At 35.4% G+C, this 17,932-nt stretch overlaps 1 protein-coding gene across 6 annotated transcripts in view; it reads right to left on the bottom strand.

Moving 5' to 3' along the window:
• Positions 1–17,932, bottom strand: part of LOC129514590 (GPI ethanolamine phosphate transferase 1) — a 109,863-nt gene that overhangs the window by 37,272 nt on the left and 54,659 nt on the right. For all 6 annotated transcript variants that reach the window (XM_055333300.1, XM_055333299.1, XM_055333304.1 and 3 more), the window contains 6 exons: positions 12,698–12,837; positions 10,046–10,145; positions 9,849–9,941; positions 8,808–8,899; positions 5,847–5,955; positions 3,090–3,198 (listed from right to left, as the gene is read on the bottom strand). In XM_055333300.1, the coding sequence (XP_055189275.1) occupies positions 3,090–3,198; positions 5,847–5,955; positions 8,808–8,899; positions 9,849–9,941; positions 10,046–10,145; positions 12,698–12,837 (643 nt within the window). The remainder of the gene's footprint in view (positions 1–3,089; positions 3,199–5,846; positions 5,956–8,807; positions 8,900–9,848; positions 9,942–10,045; positions 10,146–12,697; positions 12,838–17,932) is intronic.

The following is a 17,932-nucleotide window of genomic DNA, read 5'->3' as shown; positions in this document are numbered from 1 at the left end:
GAAAGAAAAAAAAAAAACCAAAACAGCAAACTGAAACAAACCTAGTTGTGTTTCAAATGAATATCATAATCACCGTAAACAAAATGAAGGAAGGGAGGGAGGCAGGCAGGCAAATCTAAATAAATATGAACACAATATTTAACCATAAACCTTTAGTCTTGGACAAGGTGAAGTGAGGGGGCAGAGTGAGAATTACAAACAAATCTTGAATAATATTGTTTATTGTGATGGCATGGGTGAAACATTCCTGAAATTGCTTTAGATGTGCTATAGGACTAAACAAATGAGTACACATATTGATGATGTTGGAAGCCAGGGTTAGCTATCATCATGGGAAGAGCATATAAATATGAAATGGGGGAAGGCAAGAAAGAATAGATAGAAATATAGGTATCAGCATGAACTTATGATCTCTGAAATATGTGTATATGCATATTTATGTGCATGTATGTGTTAACATATGTGTGTATATGTATCTATATATAAGAGAAGTTATATGTATATAAGAGTACATATTTCCTAGCTCTGTCTATTGAAGGGCAAAGAAGCAGATACCCCAGTAGTGATGAGTACATATGGCACCATTCACCCAATAAAAAGAACTATGGCTCCTCAGAGAAATAACTGATTCCAGAGCTGGGACAGTGTGGATATAAGGTAAACTTTATAAGGTAAACATTTTCTCAATGCCAGAAAATAAAGTGATCAAAAAAATTATGGGGGTGGATGGGTGTGTATTTAGAAGCTAGCTTGAAGGGGCTCTCTCTAGCCAAGTCTGGGACAATTTAAGCCCCAAAGTATGAACAGTAATGAGTTATAAATTTTTTAAAAAATAAGTGTTCCTGAGTCCACAAAAATAATAAATAGCTAAGTCAATGAATGAATGTACAGGAAAGAAGGGAAGATTCTCAGAAAAGAATGCAGAGAACCTCTGGTAAATGCAATGGGAATCATTTTGTGGCTGTCATGACAAATATTGGATCAGGAAAGACTTATGAATGGATGTTACATCTAGGGAGAAATTTTGATGAGGATATTTGCTGGTCTTAGAGTGTCTCCTCACTGACAGCTTATTAGTAGCAAGGGAAGGGGGGGAAACAGTAAATTTATGGTGAAAAAAATGGGTAACACCTTGATAGGGTGATACAAATTAACATCAACAATGAGGGACAGATAGAGATCATGCACCACCAAATGTGACCTTAGGAAGGGCACAGCATCACTTATGCAGTATTCTGGCCAATAATGCCTAACCTCAATTTAATTATAAGGAAATATCAGACAAATCCAAATTGAGTAACAATCCATTGTGGGGTGGGGGTTGTGGTTGGTTATATTCTTCAAAAATATCAATGTCATAAAAGACAAAGAAAGAAAACAATGCCATGAACATTGCTAGGTTGACTGAAAAATTAACATAAGGAAAGCAGAATAAATAAAAATACTGAATATGGCATCTAAAAATTTTAAGTGTACATATATATTCATAAACACAGATAAGGGACAAGCACATGAGTGAAGGATGGCTTTCTGTAATTCTGATAAATGTTCTTTTTTTAAAAACCTTTTTATAAGTTGTAGACGTTTAGAAATGAGATATAATGAAATGTGCACAAGTTGTGTTTTCTTTGCTTCTCTTCTTCACTGTAGTTTACCCCTAGGTAGGTAAGAAAACTAAGGAGGTGAGCGAGGCTGCACTGTACAGGAATGAGCAAGAGCTGCATTGCTACTAATTATATCGGACCTCCTATTTGCCATATATTATTTATCTGCTGGTGTGTGTTGTACATGACTGTGCATTTGTGAAGCTATGCACTATGACAGAAAGACTTCCCTTTAATACGAGAGTCCCCATTCATAGTTTTTGTTTTTTTCTGGGGATTTAAAAACTATTATGTCATGTGAGAGATCATTATTTATGGTCACCTTACTAGAATATTACCTACCCCTTCCGTGTAGAATATATGCTTCAAAAGGGCAGGGATGTTGTCTATCTTTATTATTCTCAGGGAATAGAACAGTGCCAGAACATAGTACAAACTGAACACATTGGGTTTTTTTTTTTTTTTTGGATGAAGGAGTAGTTGTCAATATTGTTTATGCAAAATGAATATAAATAGTAACTTTATTAAATCAAGATAATTTAATGCGAAGGCCTGCAGAACAGCCTTCATCACTTTTAAGGTAAAGTTCCAATCCAAAAATCATTAAAAAAACAAACAAACCAGGGATCCCTGGGTGGCGCAGCGGTTTGGCGCCTGCCTTTGGCCCGGGCCTGATCCTGGAGACCCGGGATCGAATCCCACATCAGGCTCCTGGTGCATGGAGCCTGCTTCTCCCTCTGCCTGTGTCTCTGCCTCTCTCTCTCTCTCTCTCTGTGTGACTATCATAAATAAATAAAAAATTAAAAAAAAAAAAACAAACCAGAGAGGTTAAATTGCAAGTCACATTACTCATAGACATCAGAAAACGTCTTTTTTTTTTTTTTTAATGAAAAACTAGGACTTCAGGTTTGCACCTGTCTTGTCTTCCAGTTGGAAGTGAAACCCTAGGTCTTTAAGTTACTTCTGTTTCTTTCACATGAACATTTCAGGATCCTTAAGTAAAGGTACTATAGAGGAATGTGTTTTGAAACATTTAACTGGCTTTATAAAATGTGAAATGTGTTGGGAGGTAACTAATCAATGTTATTCTCAGCAAGGAAAATAAAGATAAAAATGAACTGTTTCCTAGTCCCTGTGTAAGAATGGAGAATTTATGAATTGACATGAAATTTGAGCATAAGGATCTCTTCTCTTCGGGAATCACTTAGAATTTTATTAGATGTGAATATATATATATATATATATAGCCTTATTATCAGGCCAATAATATTGTATCAAGTAATTCTTATCAACACATGAATGGTCATAGAAGTTCTAATTTTCTTTGTCAAATTCCAGCATGAGTTAGAAATCATAGCTGGTTATTATTATTTTCATTCAATGAAGTGTTACTGAAAGAAGTAACAATAATACAGATGTAAATGGAATTTTAAGATAGGACTTGATATAATAACATAAATTCATTTAGCTCGATTGCCCTCTTACCTAATATTATCCAGCTAATGATCTGGTTTAAAAAAGGCAGTCCTTGTTTCTTGAGTAGACTGTGATGGGTGCTGTACACAACACACATGGAAAGCACTATGCTCAGCATCTGAGAGTAAATACAAATCACATTAGTAGAAGAGAAGGTGGTGAGAGACTTATATTATAAAAAGAATCCTTAGAAAAGTGCTGGAACAACTGGAATCTAGCCCCAAAGCTACCGAAATTAGACCAGCTCACCCTCTCACAGCCCAGGCTACAAGACAGAACTCTGTCACTAAGCAGAAAATAAGACATTTGACACTTTTGAGAGTAGTTTAGTATATGTGATCATACCATGTCTATTTAGAAATACTCATTATTAATTTTGAAGATTTCCTAACTCATGGAAATGCAGACGGTGCAATGTGGTTTAGTGTCTTCCCCTTGTGGCCCTCACTCAGTCATGTCCATTGATTCAATACCTGTTTGTAGCCTGAATGTTCATACGGTAGTGGAAACACTAGGAGTTCAATAATCTTCAGGGAATATACATAAACTTGTGGAGAACTGGTAAACTATGGCTTGTAGGCTGGTAGCCTATTCTTAGAAATACTGTTTTGTTTAAACATAGTCACTTATGTATAGTCTACATTCATTCATTTTTGTGTCGTCTACAGCTCGCTCTGTTATAGTGGTAGAGCTGAGGATTTACAACAGACTCCATAGGACCCACAGCCTAAAATACTTATAATCTGGCTTTTTAAAAAATTATCTTCCAACCCCTGAACCAGTGAATTATTTGCCATTTTTAAGAAAGACAGCTATGGCTGTAAACAAAGTAAAATCTCCTAGAGATCAGATTAGCAACCTCGTCACCAATCCTTAAGATACTTTTAATTTATTTTATATTATCAGTGAATTTAGGGAAAAAAATGCCGTTGACAAAGCTATGACATAATCCTAGGATCCTTTCAACGGTAAGACATATTCTCATGTCAGAGACATTAATATGTTAAAAGATATTTATTGGGATCCCTGGAAGGCTCAGCGGTTTAGCACCTGCCTGCAGCCCAGGGTGTGGTCCTGGAGTCCCGGGATCGAGTCCCACATCCCACGTCCCTGCGTGGAGCCTGCTTCTCCCTCTGCCTGTGTCTCTGCCTCTCTCTCTGTCTCCCATGAATAAATAAATAAAATCTTAAAAAAAATAAAAGATATTTATCTTGGAATCATCAAAAATATGCTACACAATAGAGCAATTAATCTAAATTAATAAAGTTATTGTAAAAAAGAAATTTTGCAACAGATTTACCTTATACTCAGGGATATTTCTAATAAGGACTCTAAGAATTTTAACATTATATTTGCTCCTGTAGAGTGGGATCCAGGAACATTCATTTCTGCCAAAGTAGTCATAATTATAGGTGAATTCTGTCAATGTTACCTGTGTGCTTTAGTGTAAAGCCAGTTGATACACCATTTAAAATGAAATATACATTCCTATGTCTTGATAAGACATTTGACAAAATACTTCTTCTTGTCTTCTTATATGTTCTCCATCGTTCTCTAAGGACAAACTAACACCTTTTAAGTGATGCTATATTTTTATTTTAGAGTGTTCTTGGCATTACTTTCTATTATCCCAGGTTTGTTCTGAGGAAATTTTTTGAGAAGACACCTATAAGTTTTCTTTTGTCAGTGTTTTTAAAATTTTTTATTGTTAAAAAAAAAAGTGGTTTCCATGCTTACATAGAAAACAGCTGTCGTTTATAGAATATAACATTATATACTCTCTAATTCACACAACTCAGTTAGATATTATAGCTACAGATTAAAAACAGACTGAAGCTATATTAATGGAAATCACATATTAAGTACACAGTATAAATGCGAATTGATTCGATTTTGAAACCTCAAGTTCAAAGTTCTTTTCACCACCAAAGCCAGTAACCATGGTGAAGTCTACCTTCCCTGGCACATCATCTGAAGTCTTAAACTGGCTATATTCTTCATATAAACATACTCAGAGGCTGCTTTCACTAGAAAATGACCCTTCCCCTGACGCAAACGAGAACAATAAGAATCTCAGTCCAAATCTCAGTTCAACTTTTGGGTGAATACAGATGCCTCTTATATCTCCTTAATCTCTGCTCTCTTGGCATCTTTGGGCTTGTCTGCTGACTTTTTGGCTATTTCATACCCCTTAGAGACTATATTTCCATGTAATATCTTTTTTTTTTCCATGTAATATCTTAAACAGAGAACTTTCTTCTCAACCGGCAGGTATTGAGCAATGTAAACGTGATGGCATCTAAAGAACAATATCATTAAATACAATCATAAGATCCATTTGGTATATCATTAGTGTAATATGGTGTCGAAAACCTGTAACTAACTTGGGACACCTGGATGGCTCGGCAGTTGAGTGTCTGACTTTGGCTCAAAGCGTGACCCCATAGATCTGGGATAAAATTCCACATCAGCCTCCCTGCAAGGAGCCTGCTTCTCCCTCTGCCTATGTATGTCTCTGCCTCTCTCTGTGTCTCTCATGAATAAATAAATAAAATCTTGGGTATCCCTGGGTGGCTCAGCGGTTTAGTGCCTGCCTTTGGCCCAGGGCATGATCCTGGAGTCCCGGGATCGAGTTCCACATCGGGCTCCCTGCACGGAGCCTGCTTCTCCCTCTGTCTGTGTCTCTGCCTCTTTCTCTGTGTCTCTCATGAATAAATAAATAAAATTAAATAAAATCTTAAAAAAACAAACAAATCTGCAACTGACCTGAAACAGATGTAACAGCAGCTCTTCATTTATAAAACGATCTTTTCTTTTTATGAGAGATGTTAGAACACACAGGGACAGCAGAAGAACCAGCGAGCCAGCTCCTATTCTGTTTTAAAACACAATTCACAATTTTAAATTTCCTTAAGATATTTACTGAACACGCATCATATAAAAATGTTAGATATTTTACTCTAATGTAGATTCTATCAGTCATTTGGTTTTATCATGATGAGGGAGCAAAATAGATATACAGGTATATAGGTATAAAAATCACAGGAGGAAGATGCAGTAGGGATGGGGTTATTTTTAATTCCTTACAAATTTTTAGATATTTTTGCCTTATTTCTTTACTTTGATTTTTAAAGATTTTATGCATACCAAGTCCTTAGTCTGACTTGGATACATTTACAGAAAAACAATATAAAAAATAGTTAAACACATCATCAGTATCTACAACATAAATTTTCTGATTATGAGCACTTACTCATACAAAAAGGATCAACATTTCTAATCCCTAGTATTGCTAGCAGAACACAATGGTTCTATCATTAATCTTGGTGCTTTCCTCAGCTGCTCCTGGCTAAAGGAAGGGTAGGACAGAGGCCACAAAGGTAACATGTAGGTGAGGCATTTGAACAGTAAGGAAACAACAAACTACATTTTCCTTCTTTATAAGAGGAGGCGGGCATTGTGGAGGGACAGAGGGAGAGAATATTTAGCAGGCTTCATGCCAGCATGGAATCTGATGTGAGCCAGCTCAATCTCACAACCTGAGACATGAACCTCATGACCTGAGCTGAAATCAAGAATCAGATGCTTAACTTACCGAGGCATCCGGGTGCCCCAACAAATTATACTTTTTTTTAAGAACACTAGGTATAGTATGGTTCCTGAGGTTGAAGGAAACTGATACCAAGAAAATGGTATACTAATGTTAAAGCTGTATTTCTCACCTCCTAAAAATCTGAGTAACATAGGACAACTGAAATAGTTGAGGACAGAATCTGGAAGCAGGCAATTTAACAAGTATGAGAAAAGGAGGTAGCTAAAGAGAAATAAGAAAGCAAAAGGCAGGGCTAAAAATGAATGAAAGCAGGAATTCCTAGGAAAATACTTGCTTGTTTTTGCTTTTGTTTGGATTCTTTTCAGACTCTTTTTGAAAATTGTAAGGGAAAAAAGTTCTACATTCAACATGGATTACCATTTAAGCTTAAGAAAACAGTGATCTATGATCAAGATTCTTTGCTTTTTCTTTTTTTTAAAAGATAATTTATATATTTTTAAACTTTTGAATAATTTAATTCATTGGCAAATATGTTTTTATTTTAGAGATTTGAGTAAGAAGAATATCATAGCTATGTTATTTTTGCTTTTTTCTTTAATTTTAATTTTTTCTTTTTAAATTTAACTTTAAATGTTTCACATATCTGTCTTGTTAAGTTTCTAATGAAGGGAGGTGATGGGAGAGATCAAATGGAGAGCAGAAATTTCTCCATGAACCAGAAGTCAAAATAAACAAGTTGCAATATAACCACTAGAACACCAGCACAAACTTAAATCACTGAGGAATTTAAATTAAGAAGCAGAGAGGGGGAAAAAACATAATTTTAAAAAATACAAATTAGGATTTCTCCTGTTTTAGCAAGTTTGCTTCTTGCATTCATCTTTAGTAAAATATGCAAGTGGCAAATTTCTATGGAGACCCTTTATATAATCTCTTCTCCTTTTACCATATAAATTCTGCTCAACTATGTCAACACTGCTTGAACAGGACAGAAAAGCAGAAACTGACCAAAGCAGGGAAAGGAGTTTTATAAAGACAACAGGAGAGCTCACACAGAAATATGAAGCAAGAAATAAATGAAAATATTTGAATTAATCTTCTTACATACTATTATAGTTTATGACAGATACAAAATGTTTTTACTTAGTAAAACTAATAAATTATGACTTAGAAGTATGGTCTTAGAATTCCATACAATTCTTTTCGTTTTTTTTGCTAATAAATTGACTTTCTGGACTAATTCCTGACTTATTCTATACTAGTACTTCACAGAAATGAGATAATATGTGTTCCCTGATAAATAACACATGCTCAAAAATTAACACATACTTTAAGAATATAATTTAGTTAATATTCCTTCAGTTAAAAAAGATATACCCTTATCAAAGATTAGGTTAAAATGCTAAAAAAAAATTGCTTATACAGAGTTCAAAACAAAGTAACAAAGATGATTACATGATTAGAAAATGACAGGGAATGTTACATGAAATAGAGATCATTTAGCTTGCTGAGCACACACATGCACACACATGTGCACACACACACAGCTAGACTTCTTGATAATAATTTAAAAATAGGTCAAAAGTAAAGGTAATCAATTTTTACAGATTTGGTATACACTGAGAAGAAATAAATGTGACAGTAACATGGAGAATTAGGTAAGGTATACAGAATTTTCTAACAGTTTAATTAGATATAAAGTCAAGGTACAGAGTCTCCTCCCCTAGAGATCATTACATGCAGATTAGGAGAGAATTTCATTATTCTATGACATTTAAAGTGTGAACATGTTCAAAGGCAAAGACAAAGATTACATCACTGGCTTTTAGATATTTTCATTTTTGGCAAACAGAACAATTTTCTCATATGAAACCTTTACTGATTCCTCAATATACAAAAGCCTCTAGACTTTTTTTTTCTTTTGCATTTTAAGTTATCACTGTTTGGCTCAATTTTATTTTTTTGATAGGCCCAGAAGTATCTCCAGGGAGCTTTAATGCTCCTCAGAGACTGAGCCAAAATTACCACTAATGGTTTGATATTAGTATTTTAACTTTTAGTTTATTCACTAGTTTATTTTGAGACTCATAACCAAGATGAGGTTTATATTTCATAGTGTTGACTGAGAAAAACAATTATACTCAAAAGCAAATAAGTTAAAATATTGTTCATACACTAGAAAGATATCTGGCTTTCTTCCTACAACAGGCATCAGTGGGAATACTGCCAGGAGCAAAGAGAAGAAAATCCAACTCAGTGAGATGCTCTGAAATAAATAAAAAAGTTATCTTTAGACAAGTATGGTAAAGAAAACTGGCTTTAGTGTTTTGCAGACTTCATGGCTGTGAAGACTACACACAAAGTTTTAGAACTATTTAAAATGCAATACAGTTCCTCCTGGGGGCGGATTTGTCAAATAGTAGGCACTGTTGGGTATAAGATGAGCCTTATCTGATTAAATTCTCACAATAACCTTATGAAGTAGGTTATATTACTCATAGTATTTCCGATGAGGAAACTGAACTCAGAGATGTTAAAGTATAAGAGTTCCCAGGTCTGTGACCAGTATATGAAACAGCCAGGATTTAAACCTGGGTCATATTTCACAGCAAGGGCTTCAATCAATTTATGTTATACCATATGCTGATATCTATAAGAAAACTGGCCTGCAGTCATAATCAAGTGATAGAGCTCAGGAGGGAAGTAAAAATACTTTTGCAAGTAGATTAAGACAAAAAATTATCAATAACCCTATTAATTGGAAAATTTAGTAAGTTCTCACAAGGTGGAAAGAAGATATTTCTATCCTCCTGGTACCTACATCAAAAAGTTTCAATGTGGAAGCATGAACCTATTCCCAGGAGTAGGAGAACGGTGACTTTTCTGACTTGAGTTCAGAGCAAAGCCTCCTAAGCCACTGCATTGCTCTAGACAACCATTCCTTAGCTAGTTGAGGCTAACAGAATCTAGGAAGTGATTTACAGAGGGATATACCAGTTCTGACTCTGAGTATTTCAATCACGGCATGACCAATTCATTTTGATATCAAAGTGTATGAGAATCACTTAATGGTAACCTCAGTCCTCCTGTCAAAAGGCTCTTTATGTAAGGATACGTCTTACCCTTTTCTTTATAAATGAACAATTCCCTGAGTTAAATACATATCAAAACAAAGTAGCTACTAATCTGTCCAATGTCAAAACAAGTACTTATACCTTTGCTCGAGTCCATAGCTGAGTGATAAATGGCCAACAGGCAAATGCAATAAGTCCAGCTGTGAGCATGTAGCGGTAGAAAAAACTGAGAACCTAGCAATGCATTCCAAAGAAGAAATGAAAAATGAGGTCATTTAAAAGGAGTTACATATGTATGAAAGAGATCTGAAAATTCTGTAATGCGATAAATTACTCACTAATACTTCAATTCCCAAGGTAAAGATGAACAGGTAGCCAGCCAACTGACTTGGAGGAAAGGTCAACAGTGATATGACAAAGTCCTGAATGACTTGAAACCTGTTTAACAAGATTATTTATACTACATATTGAACAAAAAAAAATTAGGTCATATGTGGTAAAATATAAAAACCGCACAACCCTAGAAATCAGGGACTTTTCAATTCATAGTTATTCAAAACCTAATATAATCTCTAACCAATTTCTTTCAATGGCTTCACTTATTTAAATCTTTTTTTTTGAAAGCTAGAAGTATTTTAGGAAAAAGCATAATTTCTGAATTAATTTGATAATGATCACAAAAGTTTGTTTTTAAAAATAAACATTAATGGTAAATAAGTGTTGATCTTAGTTTAAACATGAGAACACCCAATTACAGATACATGATCAGAAATAAAATATAATGAACCAAATGGATAAAAACTAGAAAAAAATTTAAATTCAGCAAGGTTAATCTTATATCAAAATTTCCACTGTCTTAATAAACATAGGTTTTCCAAATCTAGGTAAAGAAAATCTTTTTTTAATTTGGGCCATTTATATTTGTTTGTTTATTTATTCATTCATTTATTTAAAGATTCCATTCATTTATTCATGAGACACACACACAGGCAGAGACAGAGGGAGAAGCAGGCTCCACACAGGGAGTCTGAAGCAGGACTTGATCCCAGGTCTCCAGGATCATGCCCCGGGTTGAAGGCAGTGCTAAACCGCTGAGCCACCCAGGCTGCCCCTTAGGTAAAGAAAATCTTAATTGTACTTTTTCACTGAACTAAATAACCTTTTCCAAACCCAATTTAAGACGTTGCTAATTATACACTCACTGTAATTAAATGTGAATCCATAACCATTAAAAATGTATTACATACTTGAGTACTTTTTACATTTCATCACTGGAAAAAATTTTAGCATTTGTAGTGATTAAGAAGGTAATTACAAAAAGTCAGTATCATTTGGTTTATTATCTTTTTCTGATTGAAAATAATGGTCACATAATATTATCAAAACTATTTAGGGGCCATGTAGAAAAGTAAAGATAACACCAGTCCAAAGAAGAATGCTTCTTTTGTTCTCAACAGTGAGCTAGCACAAGAAAACGAGATGATTTTGTAAATTATTCAGAAGATTTTATAAGACTTTAGAAGAAAAGTGAATTTTTATGTTTTATTTTCTATTTAATCTACCAAAAAGATAGAACGCAACATACATTCAAAATCACATTTCCTCTCAAATTTTAAACATAGATGTCATCTTCATAAATAGGACATTTAATAATTTAAGAGAGGTTCTGTAGTAGAATAGAATTTTCTGCAAGAATAAAACTTTCATTCTAAAAATTTTTAAACCAGAGATTAATTTTAAACCAGACTAGAAAACAATCTGATTTAAGTACATATATCCAGCAATCCCATTCCTTTCAAATGGAGAAGCAACACCAAGTCCTTTTGTTAGTTTCTTTTTGTCTTATCCTATTTCTTTTTTAAAGATTTTATTTATTTATTTGACAGAGAGAGAGAGAGTGTGCGAGCGAGCACAAATGGGGAGCAGGAAGACCAATGCGGGGCTTGATCCCAGGACCCTGGGATCACGACCTGAGTCAAAGGCAGAAACTTAACCCACTGAGCCACCCAGGCATTCCTCACTTACACTTTTAAATGATAATATTTTAAACATTTTAATATCAATTTTTATTTTTGATATTTTAACATGGGTCATATAGAAGATGTGGTCAAAGTTGGAGTTAACAAAAATTAGAATAAAAATACACATTGTGTCATGACAAACATGATGGCCAACCCTGAAAATTTTCAGGACAACTCTGAAAATACCCTTTAAGTCTGGGCTCTCCTTCCCTGGTCTGCTTTTGGGGTCTGGTTTGCTCAGAGGATGCTTGGATGCCCAAGACTAAGTTTAAATTCTAGATTACTGTTGCAAATATAGCAACAAGATGTGCAACACGTCTGTGAACATGAACTAGCCCAGTATTTGAGTGGTTTTCTTTTAAAGTGCTCAAAACTTGCCTGAGAGCCCTACCTCTGATGTTTTCTACAATGGTAAGAATCCATTTTACTTCCAGCTTGTGAGGAGGCACTTAAGGGAAGAACCATAGCACATGGGACTAATATCCACCACTCTCTATGGTGGCCTGGATTTAATTACAAAGTTCCATTTAGTTAGGTTTACATGATAGCTATGAAAGGAAGGGTAAAAATGTGTGGAAAGAAAACATGTACATTTCCTTGTGAAACATGAAGATACACTGAAATCTTAGATGATGAGACAGATTCAAAATATAAGTTACTCCTGGCATAGTACCATCAATATTAATTATTCTTTCTGTAGCCCAGATTTTTCTTATAAAGGATACACAAAGAAAGGAACAAGGTCAATACTAACTCAGGGCAATAAAGATGAAGTCAAAAGGAAAAGTCAAAACAAAAAAGATGTTCATATGCAGCATTTATGCTATTGTAAATGAAGTGAGAGGGCTCAGAGATTGAAGGGTATTATAAATATCTTTGAAGATTTATGCTACAGAAATCTAATGCACGTTAAATACAGATTTCACTGTTGGTGAAGTACAAAATAAGACATCAAGACATGTTACTTACTCTCTTAGCACAGCATACCATATTGGCACTGGCAACAAACAATATATGTAGTAAGTCCAGGGACAGTCCTGAATCAGCAGGAAAAATGCTACTAAAACACCAACAGCTATAAAACTACATGACAGGAGGTGGCTTGGTTTCTGAAAATCAAACAGAACATTGAAACACTTCTAAATTCATGCTAATTGATAGGTTTTTAAAAGAGATTATAAAGTGAAGAGACATATTACTACTTTCTTTCAGTGGTTCCACAAAACTACCTGATTAATTGAAGAGCTGCATTTAAAAAAAAAATCTGTCATTGGAGAAGCATTATTACAGAAGAAAAAGTTGGATATCCCAGAACTGTTGCAATTAGGCAATTCTCAATTTAAAAGTAACTATGTTCCTCAAGTTTGTTTGCAAGTAACTTGTTTGGAACTCTGAACATATTTGTCCTTAGTAACAATCTTATAAATGTTGATTGAGCTTCCCGACTAGCTCCCAAAAGCCCATTTAATACACAATAAACTGTGGGACTTAATCTTCATTTGGAACAATGCTTCTATCTATTCAAACTCCAACTTGACATGCAGCCCATGCTCCTCTCTCCACTGCCCAACCACAGTGTGTTCATTCATCATATCTTCTCTTCCCAACCACCTGCCAAACAAGAAAGGAGTTTCTCAATGTAAGACACGAGTGATGGCCTCCATGGGCTGGACAGGCCTATGAGTGCTCTGGGCCATGAGTAATGAAGTAAGCTTCAGGGACATTCTAGTGATTGGGAAAACAACACACCTATGGGAAGTTGCTAGGAATGGTACTGGAGGAAAAAACCAGGAATGGAGGGGTAATAAGGTGTTCTTGTTCATCTGTCTCTTGTTTTGACTCTTGCTTTGCTAGCCAAAACTAAATAAGGTGAGAATTAAGAATTACGTACTGGAGTAAAGGAATTGCAGGGTTCCTTGCAGAGGAATTGCAGAGGCAAGAGTTTGTTTCCTCTTTGTAAGTCCCCCTTACAGGCATAAAAAGTCACTAGAAAGGAGGAAACAAGGATAAACTAGGAAATAGTTGTAAAAAGGAAGGTGAAACACAGCAATGTGATTAAGCATTTAGAACTACACAGATCAGAATTCAAATTCTGGCTCAGTCACTTGCTCTAAGTACAACTATATACAACCATGAGCAAAATACAAAATGTACTGAGACTTAATTTCATCCCATTTATAAAATGGGAATAATAATTCCATATCTACTTATCCAGGCTGGTAAAGTTTACAATAGATCAAGATAGCTTAACAAAATGCCTGGAATGTCATTATGGCTAATACATAATGGCTGCTATTATTACCTTCATTTTTACACTCTCCTTCCCTACTTCTTTGCATTAGTCCCAGGAGGCAATACAGAAACCTGTAAGTGAATAGCACTGGGAATGGAGATGTGCGAGATAGCAATGGAAATCCCATAGAAAGCTGCAAATCTCAAACAGATGTGGATAGTTGGAGTCTAAAACTGAAGGTGGCTGAGGCATGTATTCATCTTAAGAGGTGGTTTCACATCATTTTGAGAATAATAAAATAATAACAAAAGAAGTTTAAAAGAGTATCTAAAAACAATTACAGGGATTTTCTAGAGTCAGTGTAATATGGTATAATAATCTAATCCTTTGATACCTAAAGCAGACATTGATACCAATGACATCCACTTGTGGGTAATGAAATAATAAAGAATTCAGTTCAGCTGAATTGGAGATTAAAAGGCTTCTAAATAATAAGAGTGGAGGACATTTTCTACTTTATCATAAGTTGATGCCCTGATCACCTGATGAAGAAAATAAGCCATGCTGGTGCATTATGATCACTCCTTCATCCAACAAGCATTTATTAAGTTGCACACTCTATGCTATGCTCTGTACTAGGTCTTCAAGGAGTTCAAACTATACAGGTCAAGGTGGAATTATGAGACTTGGTTTAAGGAGTTAATATTTTGGGATTTTATTAGGTAATAAGAAAATAAATAAAAGCATGTGGCAAAATAAGGATATTTAGTTCTAAAGCAAGTAACATCTGAACTGGAAAAAGCAAAGGAGAAGAATATGTTGAAGTTACATGCGGAATACAATTAAGAGGAATTGTAGCAAAAATTAAATTTAAAGAAAAAGAAGATACTCACTGCCTATAATGGTGATAATCAGAAACTACCTGTATAATTTGAGTGACCCTGTCATGTAGAAGGAATATAAATTTTGGAGTCAGATGTAAATTTAATTCCACTCTTGGCCTTCTAGTTCCTTGTCAATTAGACTAATCCATTTAGCTTATCTGAAGCTCTGTTTCCTCATCTGGCAATGATGACAATATTCGTTGGAAATCCACTGTTCCCTCTCCTACAGGCACTCTATATTCTAGCTGTACAGTAACTTGCAGCTCTTATAAGAAGCCACATTACCTCTCTCCTCATCTGGTACATGCTGTTCTGTGTGTCATCTTCCTTTTCTTTTATTGGGTTATCCTATTCACCCTTCAAGACTTAACTTTGGGGGCTCCTGGGTGGCTCAGTTGGTTAAATGTCTGCCTTCAGCTCAGGTCCTGACCTCAGTGTCCTGGGATAGAGCCCTGCATTGGGCTCCCTCCTCAGCAGAGTTGGCTTCTCCCTCTCTCTTTGCCCTCACCCTCTGCTTGTGCTCTCTTACTCTCAAAATAAAGAAATAAAGTCTTTAAAAAAAAAAAAAAAGAAAAAAGACTTCACTTTGGCAACTACCTCCCCTGCGAAGCCTCCCTACACCCCAACTGCAAGCATTGCATTCTACTACATGCACTGCTGTGGTTCATCTTACATCCTAAGTGCTTTCCACCCTTCTATTTTTTTTTTTAAAGATTTTTTTATTAATGAGAGAGAGAGAGAGAGAGAGAGAGAGACAGGCAGAGGGAGAAGCAGGCTCCATGTAGGGAGCCTGATGCGGGACTCAATCCCAGGTCTCCAGGATCAGGCCCTGGGCTGAAGGCAGTGCTAAATCGGTGAGCCACCCGGGCTGCTCTCCATGCCTCTCTTTAGTTAATCCTTTGGACCATGGGCATTTTATTCTTCCTTCAGAACTGTTAGATTGTGTCACTTCACTAGGTTATAAACTGATTGAAGAAGAATCAGAATGTTTTTGCAAGCAGAACTCTTTTGCAAAGGGTTCAAAGTATTTTAATAACCTCAACTGTAATGGTTGGTTTTGTGTGTCAATTTGGCTGGACTACAGTCCCCAGTTCCTTGAACACTGATCTAGGTGTTGTTGTGAAAGTATCTTGTAAATGAGATTAAAGTCCATAATCAGCTGACTTTAAGTAAAGAAGATTATCCTAGGTTACTGGGATGGGTCTGCTTCAATCAGTTGAAAAGCTTTAAGAGCACAATGGCAGCTTCCCTAACAGAAGAAAGTACACTTGATGAGTGTGGCCTCAGCTCCTGCCTGCAAACTTCAGTCTGCCCTCCTGAGGGCCTGACCTGTGGATTTAGGACTTAACAGCTCCCACACTCACAGAAACTAATTCCTTATACTAACTCTTCTAATACACAGATCGCTCTGGTTCTTTTTCTCTGGTTTAACTCTAATGAAGGCACCAATTCCTCACTAAATAATGTTTAAAATCTATAGCCCACCATTTGAAGCCTTCGATTATTTCAGCCTAATCTATACTGGTGGTATAAACTTTTATTAGTCCCTTGAACAAACCTTCCACATTCTCCCCAAATTGAACTATTTATTTTGAAAGCAGTATGGTGTAGAAAAAGCATGAATTTAAGTATCAGAAAATATTAGTTCTATTATTCCATACCAGTGTGTCCTTGAAGAAAATATATATCTCTCAGAGCCTAAATTTCCCCATCTGTATTAGGAGAATCATAACCACCAAATTTAGGGTAGTGTTAAGCTTAATTGAATAACACACGTAAAGCATCCAGGATAGTCCTGGGATAGTGGGGCAAAATAAATATTACTCATTATCCCATCATAATAATACATTTTCCTAACTCTGCCTCTGTTTATTTCAATTTGCTTCAATTCTCATCCTTTCTCTATAGCCGTTAAATTTCCACCAAGACTTACTTTTTCCTGTTATCATCACCCTCGCTATAGTGAGGTATCCTGTATTTAAAATGATAGTCTTTGTATCACATTCAAACAATGTATATTAAAGTTGTTAAATGTTAAAGCTGTCTTTTGCAATGTAGTGTAGTATAGCAATCTACATTGGATAAGGTGGTTATGTGTACATCTCTTACCTACTTTGCTCTTAATTCCAGGCTCCTTGAAGGCAGAATCTGGATTTTATTTTTCTATGGATAGCCTAGGCAATAGCTAGCATTACACCGTACACGCAATTAAATATTCACGGCATTATCAGATGAAGGAATAAAGGAGAACTATGAGCTTTGAAACTGTGTTGATTCATTAATCTAAAGACTTCATATCTTTTCTCAATAACCTTAACATTAAGATAAACATGAAAAGGCGGGCAGCCTGGGTGGCTCAGCGGTTTAGCGCCACCTGTGGCCCAGGGTGTGATTCTGGAGACCTGGGATCGAGTCCCACATCGGGCTCCCTGCATGGAGCCTGCTTCTCCCTCTGCCTGTGTCTCTGCCTCTCTCTCTGTGTCTCTCATGAATAAATAAATAAAATCTTAAAAAAACAAACAAACATGAAAAGGCAGTGTTTAGCTCAAGATTGTTCTGGATTCAAATCTCAATTCCTTCATATCCTAGTTCAGTGATCTTTTGCAAAATAAGATCACTGAACATAATAGCTTTGTTTTCCTTTTTTTTTATAAAATGGAATTATAATGCCTACTTCTAGCATCGGTATGAGTTTAAAATGACAAAATAAATTCCAAGCACCTAGGCAGAATGTCACTGCTTAAACATTATTGGTTCTGTTTCTCTTGCTACAATGTCAAAAATTATTCCTGTTCTCAACAATTTTTCATACATTCAAATAATGAAAATTACTTAGGGAAAATTATTTAATGCATTTAAAGCGCTATAAAAATTGGAATCAACATTACTGTTCTTTTTTCCCTCATTACAGAAAAACAAAATATAAAATTAGAAAAAGTTACTACTGGAAATGTTTGCAGACTGTTACTATGAATAATATACCATCCAGATATATTCGTTTGTAGAGGATTTGGACATGGTAATAATCATTAGAATGAAGTAAAAGAAATGAAAGTGGCACATTCTCCCTAATAAACGATAATTAGT

The sequence above is a fragment of the Nyctereutes procyonoides genome, unplaced genomic scaffold (genome assembly GCF_905146905.1).
Source record: "Nyctereutes procyonoides isolate TBG_1078 unplaced genomic scaffold, NYPRO_anot_genome, whole genome shotgun sequence".
Lineage (NCBI taxonomy): Eukaryota > Metazoa > Chordata > Mammalia > Carnivora > Canidae > Nyctereutes > Nyctereutes procyonoides.
This window is presented reverse-complemented; position numbering and strand designations above follow the sequence as displayed.